General features: G+C 39.2%; 1 protein-coding gene across 1 annotated transcript in view; it reads right to left on the reverse strand.

Annotated features, from left to right (window-relative positions):
• The window catches only part of arid2 (AT-rich interactive domain 2), a 110267-nt gene that overhangs the window by 66047 nt on the left and 21194 nt on the right, over positions 1 to 23026 (reverse strand). The window contains exons 4-10 of the mRNA XM_061251051.1: positions 13105 to 13238; positions 10325 to 10543; positions 9807 to 9874; positions 7073 to 7142; positions 6727 to 6977; positions 5046 to 5142; positions 4678 to 4887 (exon numbers count right to left, since the gene is read on the reverse strand). Of these exons, the coding sequence (XP_061107035.1) occupies positions 4678 to 4887; positions 5046 to 5142; positions 6727 to 6977; positions 7073 to 7142; positions 9807 to 9874; positions 10325 to 10543; positions 13105 to 13238 (1049 nt within the window). The remainder of the gene's footprint in view (positions 1 to 4677; positions 4888 to 5045; positions 5143 to 6726; positions 6978 to 7072; positions 7143 to 9806; positions 9875 to 10324; positions 10544 to 13104; positions 13239 to 23026) is intronic.

The following is a 23026-nucleotide window of genomic DNA, read 5'->3' on the forward strand; positions in this document are numbered from 1 at the left end:
GAAATGCACACAAACTAATTGGGAGGAACTTCATCATGCAGCAAGACAATTACCCAAAACGCACTGCCAACACAATAAAGGACTTCATTAGGGAGAAAAAGTGGAAGGTTTTAGACTGGTCAAGTCAATCACCGGACCTTAACCCAATTGAGCATGCATTTCACCTCTTGACGAGGACATTGAAGGGAAACCTCCACCCCCGAAACAAACAACTGAAAGAGGTTGCAGTAAAAGCCCGGAAAAGCATCACAAAAGATTTGTTTGGTGATGCCAATGGGTCGCAGGCTTGTTGCAGTTACCAAATATTGCTACCAAATATGTGTCATTTACTTTCATTTTCTTAAATACTCGGGTCAAATTGAAATCCTTCATGGCAAAAATCATAATCACGATTATTTTGTCAATTCTCAGATCACAATTATTGAACACGATTACTCAAAGATTTTGGGAACCACATGCATTTATTTAAAAAAAAAAAAAACTTAACATTGGATTTCCTTGAACCTGAAATACAATTGAACTGAAAAACAATGAATACAAGTTTAAAAAAAATAATTCTGTGAGATGTTAAAAAAGAAAATAAATTAAAATAACTAATATTTTTAAATAAATCACCACACCACAGGGGAAGCAGTTGGGAGACATTTAGCCTTCCTTTATGAAATCTATGTTGATGTAACAAATTGCGAGGATAACGTAATGCCTGAATTAGACTAGATGCATCACGTACACATAGCAGAATTGAAATGACAAGTCACAGTAAAAGCGTTCATCTATGTGCAATCCATCAGCGTATTCTCGAGGACAGCTACCTCCGAAACAGTGTTGAGAGACATGGTTTGCAAACCCTTGCATATAAGTATTAAGGAAACTTTCATTAATATCACAATTACCTTTTTAAAGGCTGCTTGCATCTTCGATACAGTTTAAAGTAGGTACAGTTTCATGTTTTTTCTAAGGTGATCATTAGATTAGCCTTACGGACACATTTCAGTTTTGGATTTAGGTTTCCAGGCCACCTGCCAACCTATATGATAAAGAAACCTCTGTGATAAAGGAAAAATACAAAGGCATCCAAATTACTGAAATGGGCTACATGATACAATATCTGTTGCAATAGGCAGCAACTTCAGCCAAAGCCATTTCTGTTTTAAGCTGGGCTGGAGGTCGTAGTTTCATAGTCCCGGGGCTCCACAATTAACTTTCTATACACTCAGTGAGCACTTATTTGACTTTTTTTTTTTTTACTTCTACTGCTGTAGCCTATCCACTTAAGAGTCGAGTGTTCAGAAATGCTCTTCTGCACCATTCTATGCAAACCCTAGAGACTTGTGTCCGTGAAAATCGAAGGAGAACAGCAGTTTCTGAGATACGCAAACCAACCCCGTCTGCCACTAACAATCATTCCACGGTCAATGTCACTTAGATCACATTATTTCACCATTCTGATGGTTGGTGTGAACATTAGCTGAAGCTCCTGACCCGTATACATGATTGTATGCATTGTTGCACTGTTGCCACACAATTGGCTGATTAGATTATTACACCTACTTATTCATGTGATTAAGTAAAATGTGCTCAAAGTGCTCGGTGAGTGTATATTTGATACAAAAAAAACAATGTTAATTGCCATTTCATATTAAATGTTTGTAACATACCATATGGGCCATTTTAAATCAATGTGTTATTCCTAAGGAATGTTTTGCAGAATATGCAGGAGCAGAGGGTTAAATATGGCCAATCAAATATATGGCCTATCTCAAAGGGCATTCATAGAGGTCCCCTGTACAAACTAAAGGCATGATGCATTGGACTGACACATGAGTTCAAGCATTCATGCAGATGTTTCATCTAAAAAAAAAAAAAAAAAAAAGGCCCAGCCAGCCACCACCTTAACTGAAGACTTTCCTGTAGGAAACACTGTTATGATTTGGGCCTGTATGGCTGCCAGTGGAAAGGGCTCACTTGTCTTTCACAATGACGTGGCTGCAGACAGAAGTAGCACAATGAATTTCAAAAGTATTTCACCTGTAGAGATAAAACCAAATTCCTCTAAACTTATTGGACGGCTCTTCATCATGCAACAAGACAATGGCCCGAAACATACCGCTAGAGCAACGGAGGGGTTTTTGGCAGGCAAAAGGCGGAAAACGAGTCGATCACTGGATCTGAATCCAATTGAAAATGCATTTCACATGGTGAAGAGGAGACTGAACGCAAAAGTCCCCGAAACAAGCAGGAACTGAAGATGGCTGCGGTACAGGCCTGGTAGAGCATTACCAGGGAAGATACAGAGCGTTTGGTGATGCCTATGCTTCCAGCAGTCATTGCGTGCAACAGCTTATTCAACTGTCCAATATTTTTTGATCCCAGAAAATGGGAGGGACTGTACACAAAAGGTTCTATAATTTCTAAATGGCCCCTCCGATATGAACGAAAATACCCTCAAATACAAGCTGACAATCTACACTTCATCCTCATTGTCATTGCATCCTTTCAAACTGAAAGTGAAAGAGTACAGAACTAAAATAACAAATCACTGGCTGTGCTCATTGTAAAAATAAAGTAAAATAAATGTTTTAACTTGAATTAAAAAGCAGTCTTTGATGTGGTTTTCTCTACAGTGCACATGCAGTGCAGCCATAATGTTACTTAGCCAGCAAGCAAGTGGTGGCAACGGAGTTGAAAAAACACAGGGCGGAAAACATCCCCTGAATTGATTATTGGTCTCAGATTGTTTTCAGTCATTTTCCTTGCTTAACAATACAATGATTCATTCACAAAATACACAGTACCTACTCAGTTGTTCCTCACCACTCCACACACAAAATGCACACGTTTGGGTTAGCTTCTCATTTTTCAATCATTACAATCATTAGCCATGGTAAGCCTTTGAAAACATCTCGATACACTACCAAGACAATTTGGTGAACACATGTATAAAAATATATATATATATATATATATAAAGGGGGCACCCTTGACTCAGCGGAAAACATTATCCCATGTGGAAAAAGACAGGTTTTATTTATATGAGCTTGCCTGGCATAAACGCAATGAAAAAGGTGCACAAATGTTACCCTTCACGACATCCTTATACCAATCAAGCACACAAAATGTATTGGATGTAAATTGGAGCAGAAGTATTTGGGAATATAACACTTCACATTTGTTTTTCATCACTTTGACAAATGCTGGACCAATAGGATTTTGTACTCCGTAATGTTGTTCAAAATTAAAAATAGCGATGCAGAACACTTTTTTTTTTTTCTCCAATAAGAGTACTAATATAACACAAAAAAGGTATATTGCAGGGGATAATGTACTCAAGTTCCATCATGAGAATAGCTGTAATTTGTCTGATTTTTATGTTTTATAATGTGGTTTAATTGTGCTTTGCGAGTAATTTCACTAATGTTTGAAAGAAAATTCAGTAAACGACTAACCGACTAAAAATAGAAATGCCCGGAAGTCAGAAATGGCAGCATTTAGACATACAGTACTGTGCAGAAGTCTTAGGCACCTGTATAACATTCTGTATAGATACGATTCTTTCAAAAATAATTCAATGAAAGGTCCTAAATAAGCATACTACACATTTTACATTACATTTTAGTAATTTGGCAGAATAGTTAAAAACTGAATCAAATTAGTATTTTTTGTGACCACCCTTCAGCGTTAGAACTGCATCACTTCTCTGAGATGGCCAACACTGTCCAGCAGTTCTAGAAGACAATAAGCAGGGAGATTGTTCCAAGCAAGTTGGAGAACTTGCCACAGTTCTTCTGCAGACTTTGGTTGGCTCCTTGCTTCTGACCTCAGACAGTCTTGATCAAGTTTTTATGTAAAAAGTAGTCAATTGCTTACAGTAATATGTTACTTTTTAAAATTAAATACACAAATGTCTCTGTAAAATTAAATCTTTTGGAAAATGAATATTTTGAAATCTCAAATGTGTTCTTTTATACTACTACACACAAAAAAAAAAACATATATATAATAAATTCTAGGGTGCCTAAGACTTCTGAACAGTACTGTACATTTTTGAAACTAGCTTGGAAAAAATATTGTGTATGCAGCATGAGCCATATGAAAGGCTTAGCCTAATATGCCAGTAAGCAAACTTTGAAATGCCACTCATAAAACATTTTGGGACCAGTAACCTCGCACCAACCCAACACTATCACACAACACTATGGTTAGGAAGGCAACAACGTATCGTTTTTGAGGTAGACGGAGGCAAATTTTGACGCTTTTGGCTGGGTGAGCCAGCTAACATTATTAAGTTTATAGATGAAATCACGTATAAATATATCGTGGAAATATTTGTATTCATTTCCTTTTGTATTGCAATTCAGAAGAAGTGTTACTGAGATTTGAGTGTAAATGTATGGCAATTAGAAAACCAACTAGTTTCCACTGCCAATGAGAAGCAGAAACGTTTAGTTGGCTAGTTGAGCGATCATGCACATCCATAGTAATTACCTCACTGTTCATAATGCTGTCACACCCTTTCTACTGCAGAATATGGCGCATCCGTTACAATGTTCATTCCCTTTGAAACACTTACAAGACAAGCAGCTTTACACTAAAATAATACAATTTATCCCTATATCCCGAAGTAATCTAAAATGAATCTATTGAAATACCATCATATTTTGTTTGAGTGGGGCATACCTATACTCCTGTCCACAGCGGCGATCTTTGTGCAGGTGACCTCTCCCAGTTCAGCTAGCTGATATAGCACCTCCAGGGAGGAGATGACTAGCATGACATCGGGAAGGGTCAAGTGAACGATGACCTCTCTGTACGACTCTTGGTCCACGTACTCACAGATGAGAACACCATTGTCCTCAGCTTTGCAGAGGTTTCCCAATATCTCCATGGCTGCAAGTACAAGGGGACAATTGTAACAGGCATTACTACGGACTTGTAACAGTCAAACATTATTGCTGCAGGCATATGAAACTAGAAAATTAAAGAGCAGGTTCTACAAACACCACTACAGAAAACCCATGAACATATAAACATTAATGTTTACTCACCCCTTATTTTCAAAAATCTATCCCTGGACATTAAGCATTTTGTGATGGTGTGAAACATGAGGTGAGTTGCTCGAAAATCGACAGGATCCAACTGAAGCTGAAAAAGTAAAGAAATGCTAAAATGATTTGTGTCCCAGTCACTCAATCAGCCACTCCTAGTCAGACGAGCGGCACACAGACACACAAACTAAGAATTTACTGCATTCATTGTCATAGCAAGAATAGACATCACATTCGAGGAGTTGCATGTCTGCCATCTCCTCCTAATGTCAAAAGGAGTATTTGCTGGCTAGAAATCAACCAGTTCAGCTGACCCCCGGGGATGGGGAGAATGGGAAAGATCAGGAGATTATTATTTTTATTTTTTACAATTTCAACTTCTTAGGCAACCAAGAAAATCAGCATCCACATCAACTATGAATTCAGCGACCTTTATTAGGTACACCATCCTAGTACTGCATACAACACACTTAAAAAGCAGACGTAAAAAGCAGCTGCTACCGCCATTAAATTTTCAACATGAGTCTTGAGTTAATTATTTTAATCACTAGTGGGTTTACCGTGATTTGACACATTGGAACTTGTAATCGACATATGTATGATTACAATTCTGTCACCGCACAGTTAAATAATTTTGACAGCCAGCGGTTTAAAGTTAGGCCCAGTTTACAGGACAATGGTGCCTGCGGAAAACGGCACACTTTTCTTGCGTTTCAGCCTATCATTTGCATGACACTGGCGTTTTCGAGGGCTGAAAACGATAACTTTTGAAAACGGGCACCAGAGTGGAATTATTTGAAAACGCCGGCCTTACCGTTTCCGCGTAAATGGGTAAAACCTATTTCTTGTGATAACGGTGGGAGGAATTAAGGGGAGGAGGTGGGTGATGACATGACCGTTTTTGAGAAACAGTTGCCGTGTAAACAGGCTCTTGGGTTAACTCATAGCATATGGACTAGCTTAGTATATGTTTTCCTGTGGAGCAAGTTGTGAATCACCACAAACAAATTAATGCATACATCGAGGACATAAAGACCAGCGTTGTAAAGACTTTATTTGGTGCAATGTTTTTTGGAAAATGTCAAACACTACATTTGCAAATATGTATGCTATTTGGACTCTTGATGGTGCTGAGCAAGGTGCAAATATGTACCCACATTTCTGAATGTATGCAAGTGAGATCGTCAGTAGTGTTTATAGCCTACAACTGTGTGATGTTGCGATGCATATAGTGCAAATCAAAATAGACAAACGTTACTGTATTGTCATAAAATTTGCCTTTCAGTACAACAGGGTTTCTGACTGAGTGACCGGAATTTGAGAGTTCCTGCCCAGTGGGAAAACTTGTGAAATTGTGGATAGGCCAAAAAAGGCATCAACAGCAGGATCCAATTTCTCCTCCATATATGTTTACAATTACATCTAAAGCAAAATCTAAATCTGCCTCTTTTCATACAATTTATTCCATGGTCAAAGTCACTTCAAATCAAAATTTCTTTCCCCATTCTGATGTTTGGTCTGAACAACAACCATGTCTTGACCTGGTCCACATGCTGCCACATGATTGGCTGATTCAATATTTGCATTAAAGAACTGGTGTACAGGTGTACCTAATAAAGTGATCGCTGAGTGCATATTGTTTTTAAACTATCATGCAAGACAGCCAATCAATTCATCTTACCTCTCCTGCCACATTGCTAAGAGTGTCCAGTCCCAGCTGCCGTAGAGAAATTAACTGACAGTGAGCACATAACAAAAGGAATCTCAAACAAGTGCGGTTAGCTGCCAAAAGTTTGACGTTTGCTTCCTCGAAGGAAAGGTTGCGCAAAATGATGGCGATCTGGATCACCCTCTGCCCTTCGATGTCACTGATGCCCATATTCCGAGGAGGGTGGAAGAGGGAGTCTCCACTTTCTTCCCTCGTTATTCCATCTTTGGGGGTAACAAGATAAGTGACACTTGTAAGTTCCTGAATAAAATAGCAGAAAAGGAAATCTGCTTGCCATTTGATGTTCATCTACATTTACCTTGTGATCTGTGGCTCTTGTCTGAGATGAGGTCCCTTACTTCTGGATCTTCCACAATGTCCTTCCAGAACTGCAAGAAGGGATTTGATTTCATTGCTTACTCCCATAAATTAAAAAGCAATGAAACCGCAAGTTTCAAACAGCAGGCTATTGAAACACATTGCAGTGAATCAGATGTACTAGCTTGCAAATGGTTTTAAAACAAATGAACAACGTGGGCATTTAAATAATGATTATGTTTTGGTACCATTTATACACAACTCATAAATCATTTTAATGATGGATATATTTGTAACGGTTGCAGTTTTTGTCTCTTGTTCACAGAATGCTGGTTGTTTAAACATTCATGCAAAATATGCTTGCTTGAGTGTTTTAAGTGTTTTTTGTCCTGGAAAATAATTCAGATAAACAATTTATGTAGTTATGTACGTGGTTACAATTGTGCAACACCCCTGTAACAGATATCACACACATACTTCACAATTGCAACATCGGACAAGGTTTACATTTGTTTAAATTATGAGGCGATCACCTCAAACCTAACATGTGTAATTCAAGCAGACAAATATATGCTCTCCGTGGTTCGATTTCACTGTACCTTTGAGTAAGTGAGAATTGTTAGAATTGTGGCGGTTCTTGCCAGCTGCTTCTGAGTTCACAAGTAACTCCGCAATAAGGCTAGTCAAACATTTTTAATTGTTGCTGTCACAATGTAGCCAGAATGAAAATAAGAGCATGTGTACACAGTATTTTAAACTTAATTAATACATTTAAATATAACGTACCATTTAAAGGTAAATTCTCCTGAAATCACATAGCCCTCACATCCCACATTCAGCAACATGCATGTTTTTTACAGTCCCCTCAAAGTATTGGAACAGCAAGGCAACAAGTACTTTGTTTTTGCTATACACAGAAGACAAGTGAGTTTGAGGTCAAAAGTTGTACATGAGATGACAGGTACGAATTTCAGCTTTTATTTCCAGGAATTTTTTATCTAGATTCGTTAAACAACATATCAACTTTTGCATCAGTTCACCCAATTTTTAGCTGAGCAAAAGTACTGAAACATGTGACTGAGAGGTGTTTCTTGTTACCTAGATATGTTCTGTCAGATTGACTGATTAAACAATAAATAGTTCTGAATGTCTACTCTTGGTTTAAACCTTGGGTTTCAGAAGCACAAGCATTGGGGATAGCTTATACAACTTATACAACTAATGTCCTGAAAAAGAAAGAAAGCGCTGGCATACTGAGCAAAAGACATCGAAAAGGTCAACCAAGGAAAACGGCAGGAGTTGATGACAGAAACATTGTGAGACCTGTGACAAAAACCCCAAAAGTAAACATTTTGAACTACCGCATGTTTACTAGTAACATTTGCAATTCAGTGTTTTGCAAAAACAAAGGAATTGGCCTTGCTATTCCAATACTTTTAGAGCGGACTGTATTATTATTATTTTTTGACACTTCGTGTCCTTCAATGTAGCCTGTATCAATCAAACAGAATAATCAAGACCAATGACAAATAATCACGACAGAGATAACTACACAGTGTTGAATTGTATCATTAGGCTACTTTTGCCACAAAAATAAGGATGTGCCATTGGGAAACGCTAATCTAGACCTCTCTTAATTTAAGGGTGAACTAAAGAGGTACTTTCATTACAAATGTGTTTTGGGAACACACGTTATTTTAATAGGCACTCAGAAGCAAGCTGAAGCCTTAAGGCTGGGTGTCAGATCTAGACAATATTGGCTAAGGTTACAGAGCTGTCGTGGGAAAGTTTCAGAAAATCTCAGAAAGGTGAAATGGCAGTGGTAATCACAGTATTAAAATTCAAAAAAATGCCTAAAACTAAAGAATTGCTCATGTTGTATGAATGATTCGCTTTCTTTTCGCTAGCATGGACTGGATGTAAGCGAGCTTGGACTAGGCAAAGCTAGCCATTTTCTCAACAGACGTCTCTATACAGGGCCAGAAACTGTCATACGTACTGTGTAAGCCTTCTCACGCATGTGCCTTTCAACAAGGTTAATCAGGCCCCCAATGGTCCGGCAAAAAGGGCCATGCGCAGAAATGTCACCATTTTTAGAATACCGGTTTTAGACACAGGTTACCAGTGTATCATAGTAATGACTGAGCATGTTTGTTTTATGAAATTACACACAAGCTCCATCTTACTAAGCAGTTTTGACCAATCACAAATTTGTAGATCGTGGATGATTCTCCTTTGCCTGGGGGTTTTGAATGATGAGGCGTGGTGCTTACAGTTTAACCGAGGAAAAACTAAGGTAGATAAGTTGGCCAGATACCATTTGAGCAGTTAGGCAGGACAAATATTAATGAATGATGAAGCTGTAAAGCTTAGGTTAGTTACTAGTAAACATGCGTTGGTACAAAAATTAGCGCCTGATAAAGTTGTAACAATGATAAGCAAGATTCAGTAGAGAAAGGATGTCTGCAAATTTAGTTATAAGAAAGCATTGGTACAAATACTAATGAACAATCAAGGTGTAACAAATGTTACTGTTAAGCACGCATTGGCATAGAAACGACCAAGCATGTAGCATAGTTTTCAGGATGGTAAAACATCTTCCTAATCTAGTCAGACTTACTTGCCAGATTGGGCAAGTGACCGATCAATCAACTGGTCCAAAGATCATAGTGGCCCTAGGACAGTGGACACACCTTATGGTTGAGCCCTGCAGTTGTCCCTCCCATGGAATTTACCTTCATAAAGTCCCGAGACGTCTTCTCCTTCCAGTCCAACCCAAAAACAGCAGAGAAACTTCCCAAGGCTGCAAAAGACACATTGGAATGTTTCACACATGTATCTGACATGTTTTTGTAGTCAGGCAATTGAGAGTTTCTACTTGTATGACAAAATCACGCCAAAATCAAAACCTTACATTTTGCCCATGTTTTCACAACTGACACATTATTGCATCAATATTTGATAAACATTGAGATGCATTTTTTTATAATGCAAGAAAAATCTACTCTATGACATCACTGAAACGCATGTAACGGAAAATGCAGGATGAAACCGTTAAGTGATCTGAAACTGAACAAATAAATTAAAGAAGCGTATTCAATTGATTATGGGGCAGTTGGGAAGCAAAAAGGGTGGCAAAAAGGTAGCAGAAAGGTATGTTTATGCTTGGGGAAGTGGGGGTAAAGAGGTGAAAGATAACTAAATTCAGCAGTGTTATGCGGTGGTTACAGAGGTGAAATGTGGTCAGACGCACAGTCCTCAAACACTCCGGCATGAGCGAGCAATAGCGTCACAAGTTTGGGGTCCTTCTCCAGCTGCATGACGTGCTTGCTCTCATTGGAGAGGAGGGTGCACACATTGATGGCGAAGTCCACCTCATTTGGGAGGCCCGACAGCAGAGAGAGCACCAGTTTGCTGTAGTCGCATGGTGGAGCAAACTCCATGGACAGACCATAGCTCTGACGAAGGTAATCTGGGGAGAAAATATATTTTTTATTTTAATAAAATAACTGAACTGTATGCAACATAGTGTTATCCCAAAAAATTTTATTTGCATTTTAGTCAGACAAAACATATGATACAATATAACCTTTTAACTTGATGAATCTACATAAATACCACCTTAATGTAATAAAACGATTTTTATACATTCACTCAAAGAATGCTTGCATCATCCTTTTTGTCACTTGTAACATAAAATGTGAGGTTGTGCCTTGTAACATAGAAGTTTTTCACAATTTTATTTCTCAGTTCAATCTGCCCAGAGGAAAAACAGTTTAGGATAATAACAGTTGAATCCACCTAATTGCATCATGGATTATCACATCACTTGGGTATTTGCCTAAATTGGCAAATCCCAAACCATTTCCCATTGATTCGATTATAGATTGCATGTCTGCATAATCCATTATCACATATTTTGAATATTTTCATGCAATTATGTCCAAATAAATCACAATGATCTGCAGCCTAAATATACTTTCAAAGTCAGCAGATGCCTCAGAAATAGTGACAATTGCAACATAAAGACAAACCCGCTACAATTTACAAAGGTAGGCAGTTCCTGTGGAAAATCACCTCTATAGCATTGATAAAGTGCTGATTTGCCATCAGCTTAATAGCTGTTGAAATAACATGACTGCTAGGTTTGCAGCGCAATGCCAAGTAGCTTAATTTCAGTCCAAAAAGCGCTTGCTAATTAGATACGATACTTGAGCTTGTCTGAACTATAGGCTACGCGTATCAGAATTTTCACAGCCTTTTTTTTTTTTTTTTTTCAGAATTTTCCCTTTTTCTCCCAATTTGGTAGCCAATTGTACCTCGTCTGATTCAATTGGAGGTAGTCGTATTAGATGTACCGCCCGAACCCCGTCCCTCAGCGGCCCGAATGAGAGCGACACGCCTTCTTCAAGCCGTCTCGTCTCGTGCCCGTTGCCGTGTTTCCGAGGCGCCCGAGGTGCTTATTGTGCGGCGATCTAATAACCCTGCCAAATCCCTCCCTCTGGAGCAGCGAGCCAATTATTGCTGCCCCACGTGAGCCGGCCAAACTTGGCTTTTGGCAGGACCGAGAATCGAACCCCGGTCCCCGGTGTGCAACTGCAGTGAACTGCAACCGCAAGTCTGCTGCGTCTTAGCCTGTTGCGCCACCGCGGCTCCCCTGAATTTTCACAGCCTTAATGGGTATGTCCCATTAATGCTACACCATTGTAGGTGATATAACCTGCATAGCATTATCATGTACAATGTCTACGTATTCTGGCAGCTATACTGATAAGCTTACTTAATGTTTTACCCATTTTTTATTTTATTTTTTTCTCTTACAGTCCAACTGTATTTACCATACAGGTTGCCCCTACACAAGGAAAGGCCACCATGGCCTACTGTTAACCCTTTCAGTCCCAAGCCCAATGTGAAGTGGCTCGGTGGTGGAGGAAGTGTCATGGCTTGGGCATGGCTGCTTCTAGAGTGGGCTCACTAATCTTTACTGATAATGTAACTCATGATGGTAGCAGCAGGATGACAAACGTCTACAAAAACATTCTGTCGGCAAACTTACGGAGACAGAACAAAGGACTTCATTAGGGAGAAAAAGTGGAAGGTTTTAGACATGCCAAGTTCCATGCAGATTTGTCAAACTTTCTAGGAGTAGGATTTTTAAGTGTTTTTCAAAATATTCAAAATGACGGAAAATCGGAAAAGTAGGCAGAAGTTACAGGTCCTTCAGGCAAAATTGTTCCACGTGCTTAGGGGCAGATGTGGAACAAGATTTCATGACTGTAGCTCAAACGGCCATTGCCATTTAAATTGATTGCTATAGGGCCACCTTTTGGCCAAACACCGTAATCTTTAGTTTTGTACAAAGTGACTACTGTTATGCCCGAAACTGGAAAAGGGTCAGAAAAATTAAAAATAAATAAAAACAGGAAAAATAATATGGTGCCTAACACCTTTGGAACTGGGCCCCCTAAAAAACAATGGAAACTAGCTACAAAGGACAGTTTCAAATGAATTAGCCTAAATTCCAAACACCTTTGAAAAAGTCAAGTATAACAACTAAAAAGTTTGATTAAGGTGACTTTTCTCTTTTTCCATTTCATTTAAAGGTTTGCGATTGTTGCATGTGCATCTAGTTGCTAATAAGCTGTTGATTTCATAAGTTCTCTGCGTGATTTTTCATCATAAAAGCGGCTGCTATTGTCATAGGAAAAATGAACATGTTAGTTTTTTTCTGCATTTGATTAATAGAATATGCCAGGCCAAATTCAATGGCTTCTTCTACTAGTCCTGACATCTAGCAACCTAGCGACTAATACAACGTATTGCCATTCACTGACTGAAAAACCCAAAAATCATTTATTCAGATATGATTTTATTTGCCGTTTTCCAAATTATATATATCTGGTTGTAACTTCCCTTGTAGTATGTGAAAAGCCCCTAGTGGTATGTAAAATCATTTTGGTGGCCACCAAAGTTACCAAATTTACTGTGATGAAAACCCCTGCAGGTAATGGTGAGGCTGCAGCGGGACTTTACCTGATACAGTGTGTTGCTGGAAGTTGTAGGAGCAGGGGATCGCACCGATTGGAAGAGATGGTTTAGGATTACCTGGGTGGACTTCCTCCTCATCCTCCCCAAAATGGTGGACCTTCTCATACTTCTCTAAATAGCTGCAAAAAACATGAAAAATGAATTGAGTAAACCCAACAACTACATGGCTTCTCTTCTTTGATCACTCCCTCAAGACTTTTATTTGTGTGCTAACAGAGCTTTATCATAGGATTTCCCTGCCCAAAAATGTTACACTTCAGAGTTACGCAAGTAGAGAAGAGCATCATGCTCACAGAGAGTGAATGCATGACAAAGGACCTAATGTGACGTATAATTCCAGACTGTCTAAATGTACCAGCTTTCAGGGAAGGTGATTTCCAGAGCATATCACACCTATGAAAAAGTAAATGCCCCGTTAAAACCTTTGTGCAGGCCCAGTAGTAGCCATGATGCCAGCCTTCTGAGACTGCCCAATTCGCCACCTTTGATTTCTTTGGTGGGGGACAATTAGCCTACTTGACGTCTGACATTGGTAGTATGAATACAATTAAACTATGCATTTAATGGATAAATAGTAGAGTGACTTGAAGAAGCCTAATCAGCTAACTGCTAGACACTTAGGACAGAGGCATTTTCCACGTAGGAGATCACAGAACCAGGCAAGTCATCTTGCAGCTTGTGAGCAACAACCGAATCATGAAAAAGGAACATATCATCTGCCTACCGACTGTAGTAGTTGACTTCACAGCAAGCGTTACCCATTACCATCAATTAGCAGATGTGATGGGAGTAATACAGTGCCAACAACATACCCAGTCCAGCATGGAGGGAAGCGAAGAGTAACGTTAAACACCAGTTGCATGTTAACAATAGTAACTAACAAAGAACCAAAGTACAAATTCTAAATACATATTCTTTATATGGATTATAATTTGCACTGAAGAATATTGGTTTGTTGTGATGCTATGAGTGTTAACACTGCTTCAGTGCTTTTATAATTTTTTGCAAAGCATAAGAAGTGCAGTTTTACTGCCCAATAAAATTCAAATTGTTTGACCAACTGATTAAGGGAATGCTCATTTTACTTTTACCTACATTTGTGCCTGGCAATGAAAACATTAGTGGTCGACCGATATGGGTTTTTTAATGCCCGATGCCGATATTCAGAGAGCAGAGTGGGTGATGGCTGATATAATGCCGATTATACAGATTTTATTTTTTTTGTACCTAATAACATACAAAAATGTCAAAAATAACAATAACATGACAAAACCTTTATGAGCATTTATGTAGCACTATTTAGCAGTAATTACATCCATCTGTAATTAATAAGATGGGGAAAAAATATACAAGGTCAATATTCTGACTAAAAACGAAATGTCATAATTTCATTATTCCATGCACATTACAATCAAATACAAATGGTCATCTTATCCAGTAATGGGTTGTACTAGATGGCATTTTATTATGTGAGAAATACACCCAGTATCAAGGTCAGTATTTAAAACTAAGAAATGTTGGGTACAATTCCATTATTCCAACTACATTACAATCTAATAGCTATACGTGGGTATCTTAATCAGATAAATGTTGTTTTAGATTGCATTTATTTTAATTGGCTAATATAATGTAATAGGGTGTAGCTTTCAGAACAGGACTGGCGTTTAAACCCAGGTAGCAAGAACAGTTGTTTTCCGAGCCATGTCACAAACCAAGTCGTAGAACTCTGTTGTTGTCCAGAAACATATTAAAAGTAAGATAGGCTACTGTTGCTTCTGTCAGCATAATTAAGCTAATTACAAGTTTTTACTCTTACAAGTAGTATTTTCTGAAGATTTAAATATATTTCTGAGTTGTATTCATGGCTGCATTTATCAAATGGCATCTTTATGGAAGACTGCTAAATAGGGTACTAGGAACGTTTAAAAAACTGATGGTTGGGTGAAACATTTTCATGTTCCGTATTTTCAAAGGATGTTGGCCATACTGGAAAAAAAATAAAATAATTACAAGAAGATCTTGTAAAGGACTGAGGGTCAGGATTTTTTATAATTTAATTTTTATTAAAAAAGCAAAATCATGCAACTGCATTATTCTATGAACATTAAATGTATATATAGTCTACATTAGGCAGTTTTAAATTTTATTTGCTGCCATTTAGGATGAGAAACATGTGATGATGAGATGGTGACTGCAGAATGGCAGGCGAATGTTTAGCGAAAACAGCTTAGTGCAACATGTTGCAATATTTTGGAGACAGAGTAAGTACAGGACTGAACAGACAGAAAACGGAATCCTAGTTTGATTACAATGAACCCCAGTACATCTGAGCTTTAGAAAAGGAGGAATGACAAATTTAAATCTTCAGGGACGTAGCTAGCTAAATTGCATTAGTAAGATTGAGTTTGAAGGACGCATTGAACAGTGATGCTCAGGCTAGGGAATGAACATGAGAATGTTCAAAAAGTAAATGCAGACAATAAAAAATAACAGACTTATTACTCATTTTTATTTATTTTTAAATCCCCAAAATCCTTCCATAATCATGAGGACCTTGTAAAATACAGTCCCCTCCGAAAGTATTGAAACAGCAAAGTAAATTGCTTTGTTTTTGCTTTAAACTGAAGAAATAGATTGAGGTCAAAAGATGTACATGAGGTGCCATCCTGAATGTACCCTGCAAAAGTGCACTTGCAGCATTTTAAATGTAGCACAAAATGTACCAAAATCCACTTGTATAACTATGCAGGATTTCATTCCATGTTTCCCTCCTGCTTATACATAAAAAATGTCTACACCACATTCTCAATCCCCGGTACACCATCAAGATCATTCTGGCTCATGTTCTGGCTAGTTGTTGGTAGCTTTGTAGCTAGTTCTGTTGCAGACTACCACGTGCCATGATAAGCCAAGAAAATATGATTAATATGATTTCTAAAACATCTGAGCCACTTAAGCTAGCTATTTAAACTGACGTTATTCGTTAGTGTATTTAGTTATAGTAGCTAGCCCATAGCCACTGCTGCTAAGATCAGTGGATTTCAGTCTGCTCTAGCTTGTCTGGACGGAAGCATAGCACAATTCTGTAACATAAGCGTTGTTGAACATATTTAAATCTGATCAAATTAAAGACTGAAGTGAATCAGTAGGCTCCTAATTGGTGAAAGTGTTGACACAGTCCCACCAAAACTAACCACCTAATTAGGAGCCTATTAGCTAACCTCAGTCTCTTCTTAATTGTTGAGATGGTGCAATAAGCACAATAGGAACATATTAATTATATTGTACCTGCCATTGCAAAGCTATTTCTGACAATGTGGTTTAAGGCAAATAATCCATCTGAAAAGAAGCACCTAAGACGAGCACCTTAAGATTGTCAAAAGAACAGCTTGTCAAAAGTATTTTTGTTAGAAAAAAATGAGAACATTTATGTTGTTTTTTTTTCCCCCACCAAATGCAGTTCAACAAAAAGCAAATAGAAAAAAATATATAGGGTACAGCCAAAAGAACAGTGGCTGTACACCAGTCTCAGCCCTCATTTGTGTCACTATGTCACTAAATTAGTAGCCTGTGTCATCTTTATGCCGGCAACACTGTACCTACAAGCATGCAGGGGAGCAATTTGGTTTCTGAGAAACAGTGGAAGTAGCAATGCGAGTCTAATCAGAAAAGTATCACGTCAAGGCTCTTTCCTTCAATACCAGGCTTTCAGTTTGACACATATTGAGCCAGATTTGAGACTTTATATTTGTTCAAAGGTTGAAACTGAAAAATAATAACTTGGTAAATTAAAAAAATATTAGATTGTTTGAAAACATATCGTGTTTGACTGTATTTTAAATTATTTTGTATTAACTTCAGATTTATTTTTCTTTGATCAAAATATTTAGTTTTTTTGCTTACAACGTTTTTTACACTCGATTAAGCCAACTTTTTTTGACCAAAGTTTTGTCTTGGGGGTGGTGTTTAGAGGAGAAGGGCACGCGACAGGCAATATTGCCACCCCATCACAATTCCTATACTAATTGAAGATATAGAAGAAGTGTAGAAGACATTTTGTATATGACATGAAGTGTATGACAACTGAATAAGCAGAAATATCAGGGGCACACAGATAGTGGTTATTTCATTTATTTACTCATATATCAATGAACTACCATGCCTGAGCCAACATTTTGGCGAAGCCTTTCTCAAGATGGCCGGAGAAAGGCTTGCCAAAACATCAGGTCTGGTGTGGTAAGGAATTGATATATAAATAAATAAGATAAAATAAATAACCATTCTATTTTTTAAGAACTCTGTGTGACTCATGTGACATAATGTAAGCATTACCATGGGCTGTAATATAAGATGATGGCAAATAACTGGGGCCAGTTACACATATTGGCTACTGGCGGAGTGAGCTGACAACATCGATAGTATAGCTAAGAGTCGTCCAGAGCAACCTTACAAAAGTATCGCTTACAGAAGGTATACTTACTAAGAACGTTTTGGGAAACACGCTGAAAGGTTAAGGTACAGAGCTTAAGGTATAACTTACAAACAACGTAGTGTTTAGAAGGCTTTGGGAAACGCAGCCCTAATAATCTTTGGCAAACAAAAAAACTACCCATCTCTCTCCTGATCAGCTCGATTAAAGCAACCATGAACTGCACAGAAATGAACCATAATACATCCATGTCCTCTGTATTTATATGCTATGTTGTTGACCAGAGATTTAAAAAACATTTTTTCGGAAAAAAACAATGGGCCTCATTTATTTATTTATTTTCAGGCGTAGACACAGCTTTTTTTCGTATCGACGTGTGTATGTTGATATATACCAAGTAATCATACATCAAAGGCACGTTCACAAAATTTGTGATTAGCATAAATTGATGCTCGTAAAACGGAATTTCGGCTTTTTAAAGAGATAGTCAAAAAAGAAAAAAGCTCTCTGAAGCGGAGACCGAATTTCTGTTAATGGAAGTTCAACAAACCGAAAACATACACCGATCAACCACAACATTAAAACCACCTGCTTCAACCAGTTTTTTCATGATAAAAAATGCTTTAAGCTGTATAAATACAGTGCATTGTTTTGTTATTTAAATATCTTGGTACTGCTGGTGTTCATGATGACGTTCATCTTAACAGGTGTACTAGGAGCTGTACAATTTTTCATTTAAAAATACCCGACCTGCCACATTTAAAAATGGGATCCATTCCGATATAAATTTCACCACATACCGAACCATGTAATTCCAATGGAGGGAAGAAGGTTGAAACTGATGTTGGATTAGATGCCATGCATTTTTAAATATGGCGGGCGGTCTTTATTTCTTGTTAAATACGAAAAATGTGCCAGGTCCTGGAGCATCTGTTAAGATGGTACATACTGATGTTCATGATGTCTAAGACATTGAAATAAAACAATGCACTCCCCACCTCCTTCCTCCCAGTGAGCTTACAAGATTTCCATTTTCATTTAAAAAAATAAACACTCGTGAAGTTTCTTCAGCTCCTACGAAAAAACTGACATCTGAAAAGTTTGATAGATCCCACATTATTTGTGCAAATGCACTTCCAATGGATTTACTGTGAAGTTTGTTCGGCTCACGTTTGATAAATGAGGCCCACTGAGTTCTATGGGCAGCTTGTCCTCCAACATAGATGAGTCAAGGTCACATGGTTTGTGACATGCATTAAGAACGATCCATAGGCAATAAACAAGCTACAAACCTTCTAGCTGATTTATTACACAAACAGTAAAAACAAGTTAACCTCATAGAATAGCGGCATGTTCCCCCTAGAAAGATCAGCCTGAAGTACCTTTCGTAACCTGTTCCAACATCGGTGTCGGGTTTCATTAGGATCTGGCAATGGGAGTCTTTTTGTTTTGCAGAGTAATTACTTGTTGTTCACACAACCACCACCAGGTGGCATATGTTAGCGCACTAATCTGCAGCGGTCTGACGCATTTGTAGGTTCTGACAGTTGGGGGACCACAGTGCCCTTTTTTTCCCATCAGGAGAAGCATTCATCACGAAAGATCTGAGAAGCTTGTTTCTGGAGGTCACCAACAATACCAAAATACTCGCCAGAGGGAAACAAACATTTGAATCATGGTTGTTTGAATCATGTTTTGTTTGTATTTATACATGCTTTAAACATGGATTTCTTTGTAAGGGGTCTCAGAATACGGACAACCCTAGTGGAAAATGGACAGCCGTGTCTTTCGCACAAACCTGCAAAAAACGAGATTTAAGGTTAATTTAGGAGGATAACTAGGAGGATAGAAATAGAAACCACCTGGTGAAATCACACTCAGACAGCAGAAATCAGGTCAGCTGTTGTAAGCCAGCTTCTTGTCGACGTAACTTATGTATTGATCAACTAGTTCACTAGGCAGATAGAGATGTTTAAATCTCTACCCATTTCATTTCGATACAGTGACTGTTGGCTGAGAAGAACATCACATTAGCCACAGGTACAACGCTGACAGCCATGTTTTGGTTAAAAACTTAAAATGGAGTTGCCATTGCCGTTTTAGTCATTAATTTAATCTAATAACCATACAGAGGTTCCGATGGTTTACCAATGAATGAAAATAGGCCTAAAGGTTTTATATAATTATTATTGTTATCAACTGCCCGGAACGTATCTATTAAATCAATGATATTAAAAGATACTTAATAGATATTTATATGATATATAAATTGGCTTACAAAATTTTGGTTTACAAACAGTTACTCAGGAACGTAGCCCCGGAAAATCGTATTCAAGTATTCGCAATTCCTTCTCCCAACCCTCCACCCCTGCTGACCCTCCTACCCTCCCCAACTCCCTAACCTCCTTTTCTCCCCTCTCTGACGCCGACACACAAACTCCTTACTTCCCACCGTCCGACCACCTGTCCTCTTGACCCCATCCCCTCTCCCCTCCTACAATCTATATCTGAGGACATTCTCCCTTTTCTCTCCTCTCTAATCAACACCTCCCTCTCTTCCGGCACCATGCCCTCTTCCCTGAAGAGGGCCAGAGTCACTCCCCTCCTCAAAAAACCTACTCTTGATCCCTCTGCCCTGAACAACTACCGGCCTGTCTCTCTTCTTCCCTTTCTTGCTAAAACCCTGGAACGGGCGGTCTGCTCCCAACTGTCCACTTATCTTCTCCACAACAATCTCCATGACCCCAACCAGTCTGGCTTCAAGAGTGGCCACTCCACTGAAACCGCCCTGCTCGCGGTCACTGAGGCACTCCACTCTGCTAAAGCAAAATCCCTCTCCTCTGTCCTCATCTTCCTCGACCTGTCAGCCGCCTTCGATACAGTCAACCATGAGATTCTGCTCTCATCGCTGTCTGGGATGGGTGTCACAGGTTCTGCACTCGCTTGGTTTTCCTCCTACCTCTCTGGTCGCTCCTACCAGGTGACTTGGAGGGGCGCACTCTCCGACCCTCAACCCCTACGAACTGGAGTCCCGCAGGGCTCGGTTCTTGGGCCTCTCCTCTTCTCGCTATACACCATGTCCCTTGGTTCTGTTATCTCTTCCCACGGCTTCTCTTATCACTCCTACGCTGATGACACCCAACTCTTCATTTCCTTCCCCCCCGACACCCAAATCACCACACAGATCTCTGCCTGCTTGGCTGATATCTCTGCGTGGATGACTTCCCATCACCTGAAGCTCAACCTTGCCAAAACTGAGCTTCTCTACATCCCTGCTAAGTCCTCTCCGTCAATCGACCTCTCACTGACTGTGGAGGACTTTGTAGTTTCCTCCTCCCGTACGGCAAAGAATCTTGGGGTGACTCTTGATAACTGCCTCTCCCTGGCTCCACAAGTGTCCTCCACTGCCAGAACCTGCAGGTTCTTTCTGTATAATATACGCCGCATCCGTCATCTCCTGACGGAGAAAGCCACCCAGCTCCTAGTCCAGGCGCTCGTCATTTCCCGCCTGGATTACTGCAACTCCCTCCTAGCCGGTCTTCCAGCGTGCGCCATCAAGCCCCTCCAGCTGGTCCAGAATGCTGCAGCCCGCTTGATCACCAGTCAGCCCAGGTCGGCTCATGTCACCCCGCTTCTCATTGGCCTCCACTGGCTTCCTATTGCCGCACGCATCCGATTCAAGGCCCTAGTGTTGGCATTTCAGGCTGCTAAGGGGACTGCCCCACATTACATACAATCCCTGATCACTCCCTACTCCCCAGCTAGACCACTCCGGTCTGCCAGCTCTGGTCGCCTTACGGTTCCCTCTCTACGGGCACCTGGCGGTCGAGCTGCACGTTCACGCCTGTTTTCCGTTCTGGTTCCTCAGTGGTGGAATGACTTGCCTACCACTATCAGGACAGCAGAATCCCTCCCCCTATTTCGACACAGACTCAAAACACACCTCTTCAAACTCTACCTTAGTCCTCCCTCCTGATTTACCCCGCCCCCCCCTTCTGATACCCCTATCCCTGTCTAACCCCCCCCCCCCCCCCCCCCGAAAAAAATAAATAAAAAATAAATAAAAATTGCACTTATGATGACGACTATGTTTAGAACAGCAGTCCAGGTGTATTTTCCTAGTTCTGGATGTGATGCTTTGACTTGTGGTAGAACCTATGCACTTGTAAGTCGCTTTGGATTAAAAGCGTCTGCCAAATGACTAAAATGTAAATGTAAAAAATGAAAGTAAAAAAACTAAGAAATGTCAAGCATAAGTCCCTCCACATTACAATCTAATGTACGTTATCTTATCCAGTAACTGCCTGTATTAGATGGCAGTGGCATACTGTGTGATAGAACTAGGGTATTCAGTAACATTACCTTTCAACATATATTTCCATTTACTTTGCCTAATTAACAATCAATTAATTGATTAGCTCAATAAATAGCCTGATTTAAAGTAGTTTTGCACCAATGTGATTTATAAATGTTTTATAAATTGCACTCAACTTAGAGTAGGTAAGATTTTTGGGTTGTTGTTACAAGACAATTGTAGATCCCTTTCAATCATTGAAAAACACTGACAAAGTTGACTCACCCTCTGCCTGTGTTTATAGTCCTTAAATTCACTCTGAACCAACACATTGCACAGCTGTACAACAATTTAAGCCCATTGGTTGAAGATTTGCTGCCACAGCCTATGGCGTGGGGGCTCATTCTGTGTAGCTGCCCAAATTGCGCTCCAGATAAACTCTGTATACTATTGATTATTATCCGAGCGAAGACTACCATATCTAGCTATAAAACAATACCAGTTCACTATCGGTAGCAACAAGCAAATTAGCTATAGTTAGCTTAACAAATTCACAAATAGCCACCTGTGGCAATACGAACATCGGGAAGCCAACTAGTAATAGCTCACTTGCTTGTTGTTACTGATAGCTAACTGGTATCATTTTCTAACTAGATAAACAATAGGACACAGAGTTTCAGTGATCGCTTGTCTGGAGAGCAATTTGGGCAGCTACACGTTCCTTTTATCTATTTATGTGTTCAATCATTCATGTTTAGCTAAACCTTTATTTCTCTCACTATAAGTTAGTTGCATCATTTGTGGTAGACTTTCATATCTTAGTTATATAGCCAGCTAGCCACATAACTTGTATGCTCATAATATATTTGGTTAGCTAAAGTGAAAATTTCTAAAAGTCACCTGTTTGGTGAATATTTTCTTACTAGAACACTACGAAAAGACGGCAGGCTCCATCACGTTTGTCACTGTCAGCTTTCCAAAACAGTGCATGAGAACACTGAACTGTATAATAATGCTTTATATTACGTGTTATATTCATGGACTGTGGGAAGGATAAACATGTGTTGTCTTGAGGTTGTATGTTGCTGCAATTCCGCTCTTAAATAATATTGTACCTTTAAATACACTGCTCAAAAAAATTAAGGGATAACTTAAGGGACACATCAGATCTTAATGAACGATTT

The sequence above is a fragment of the Conger conger genome, chromosome 8, assembly GCF_963514075.1.
Source record: "Conger conger chromosome 8, fConCon1.1, whole genome shotgun sequence".
NCBI lineage: Eukaryota > Metazoa > Chordata > Actinopteri > Anguilliformes > Congridae > Conger > Conger conger.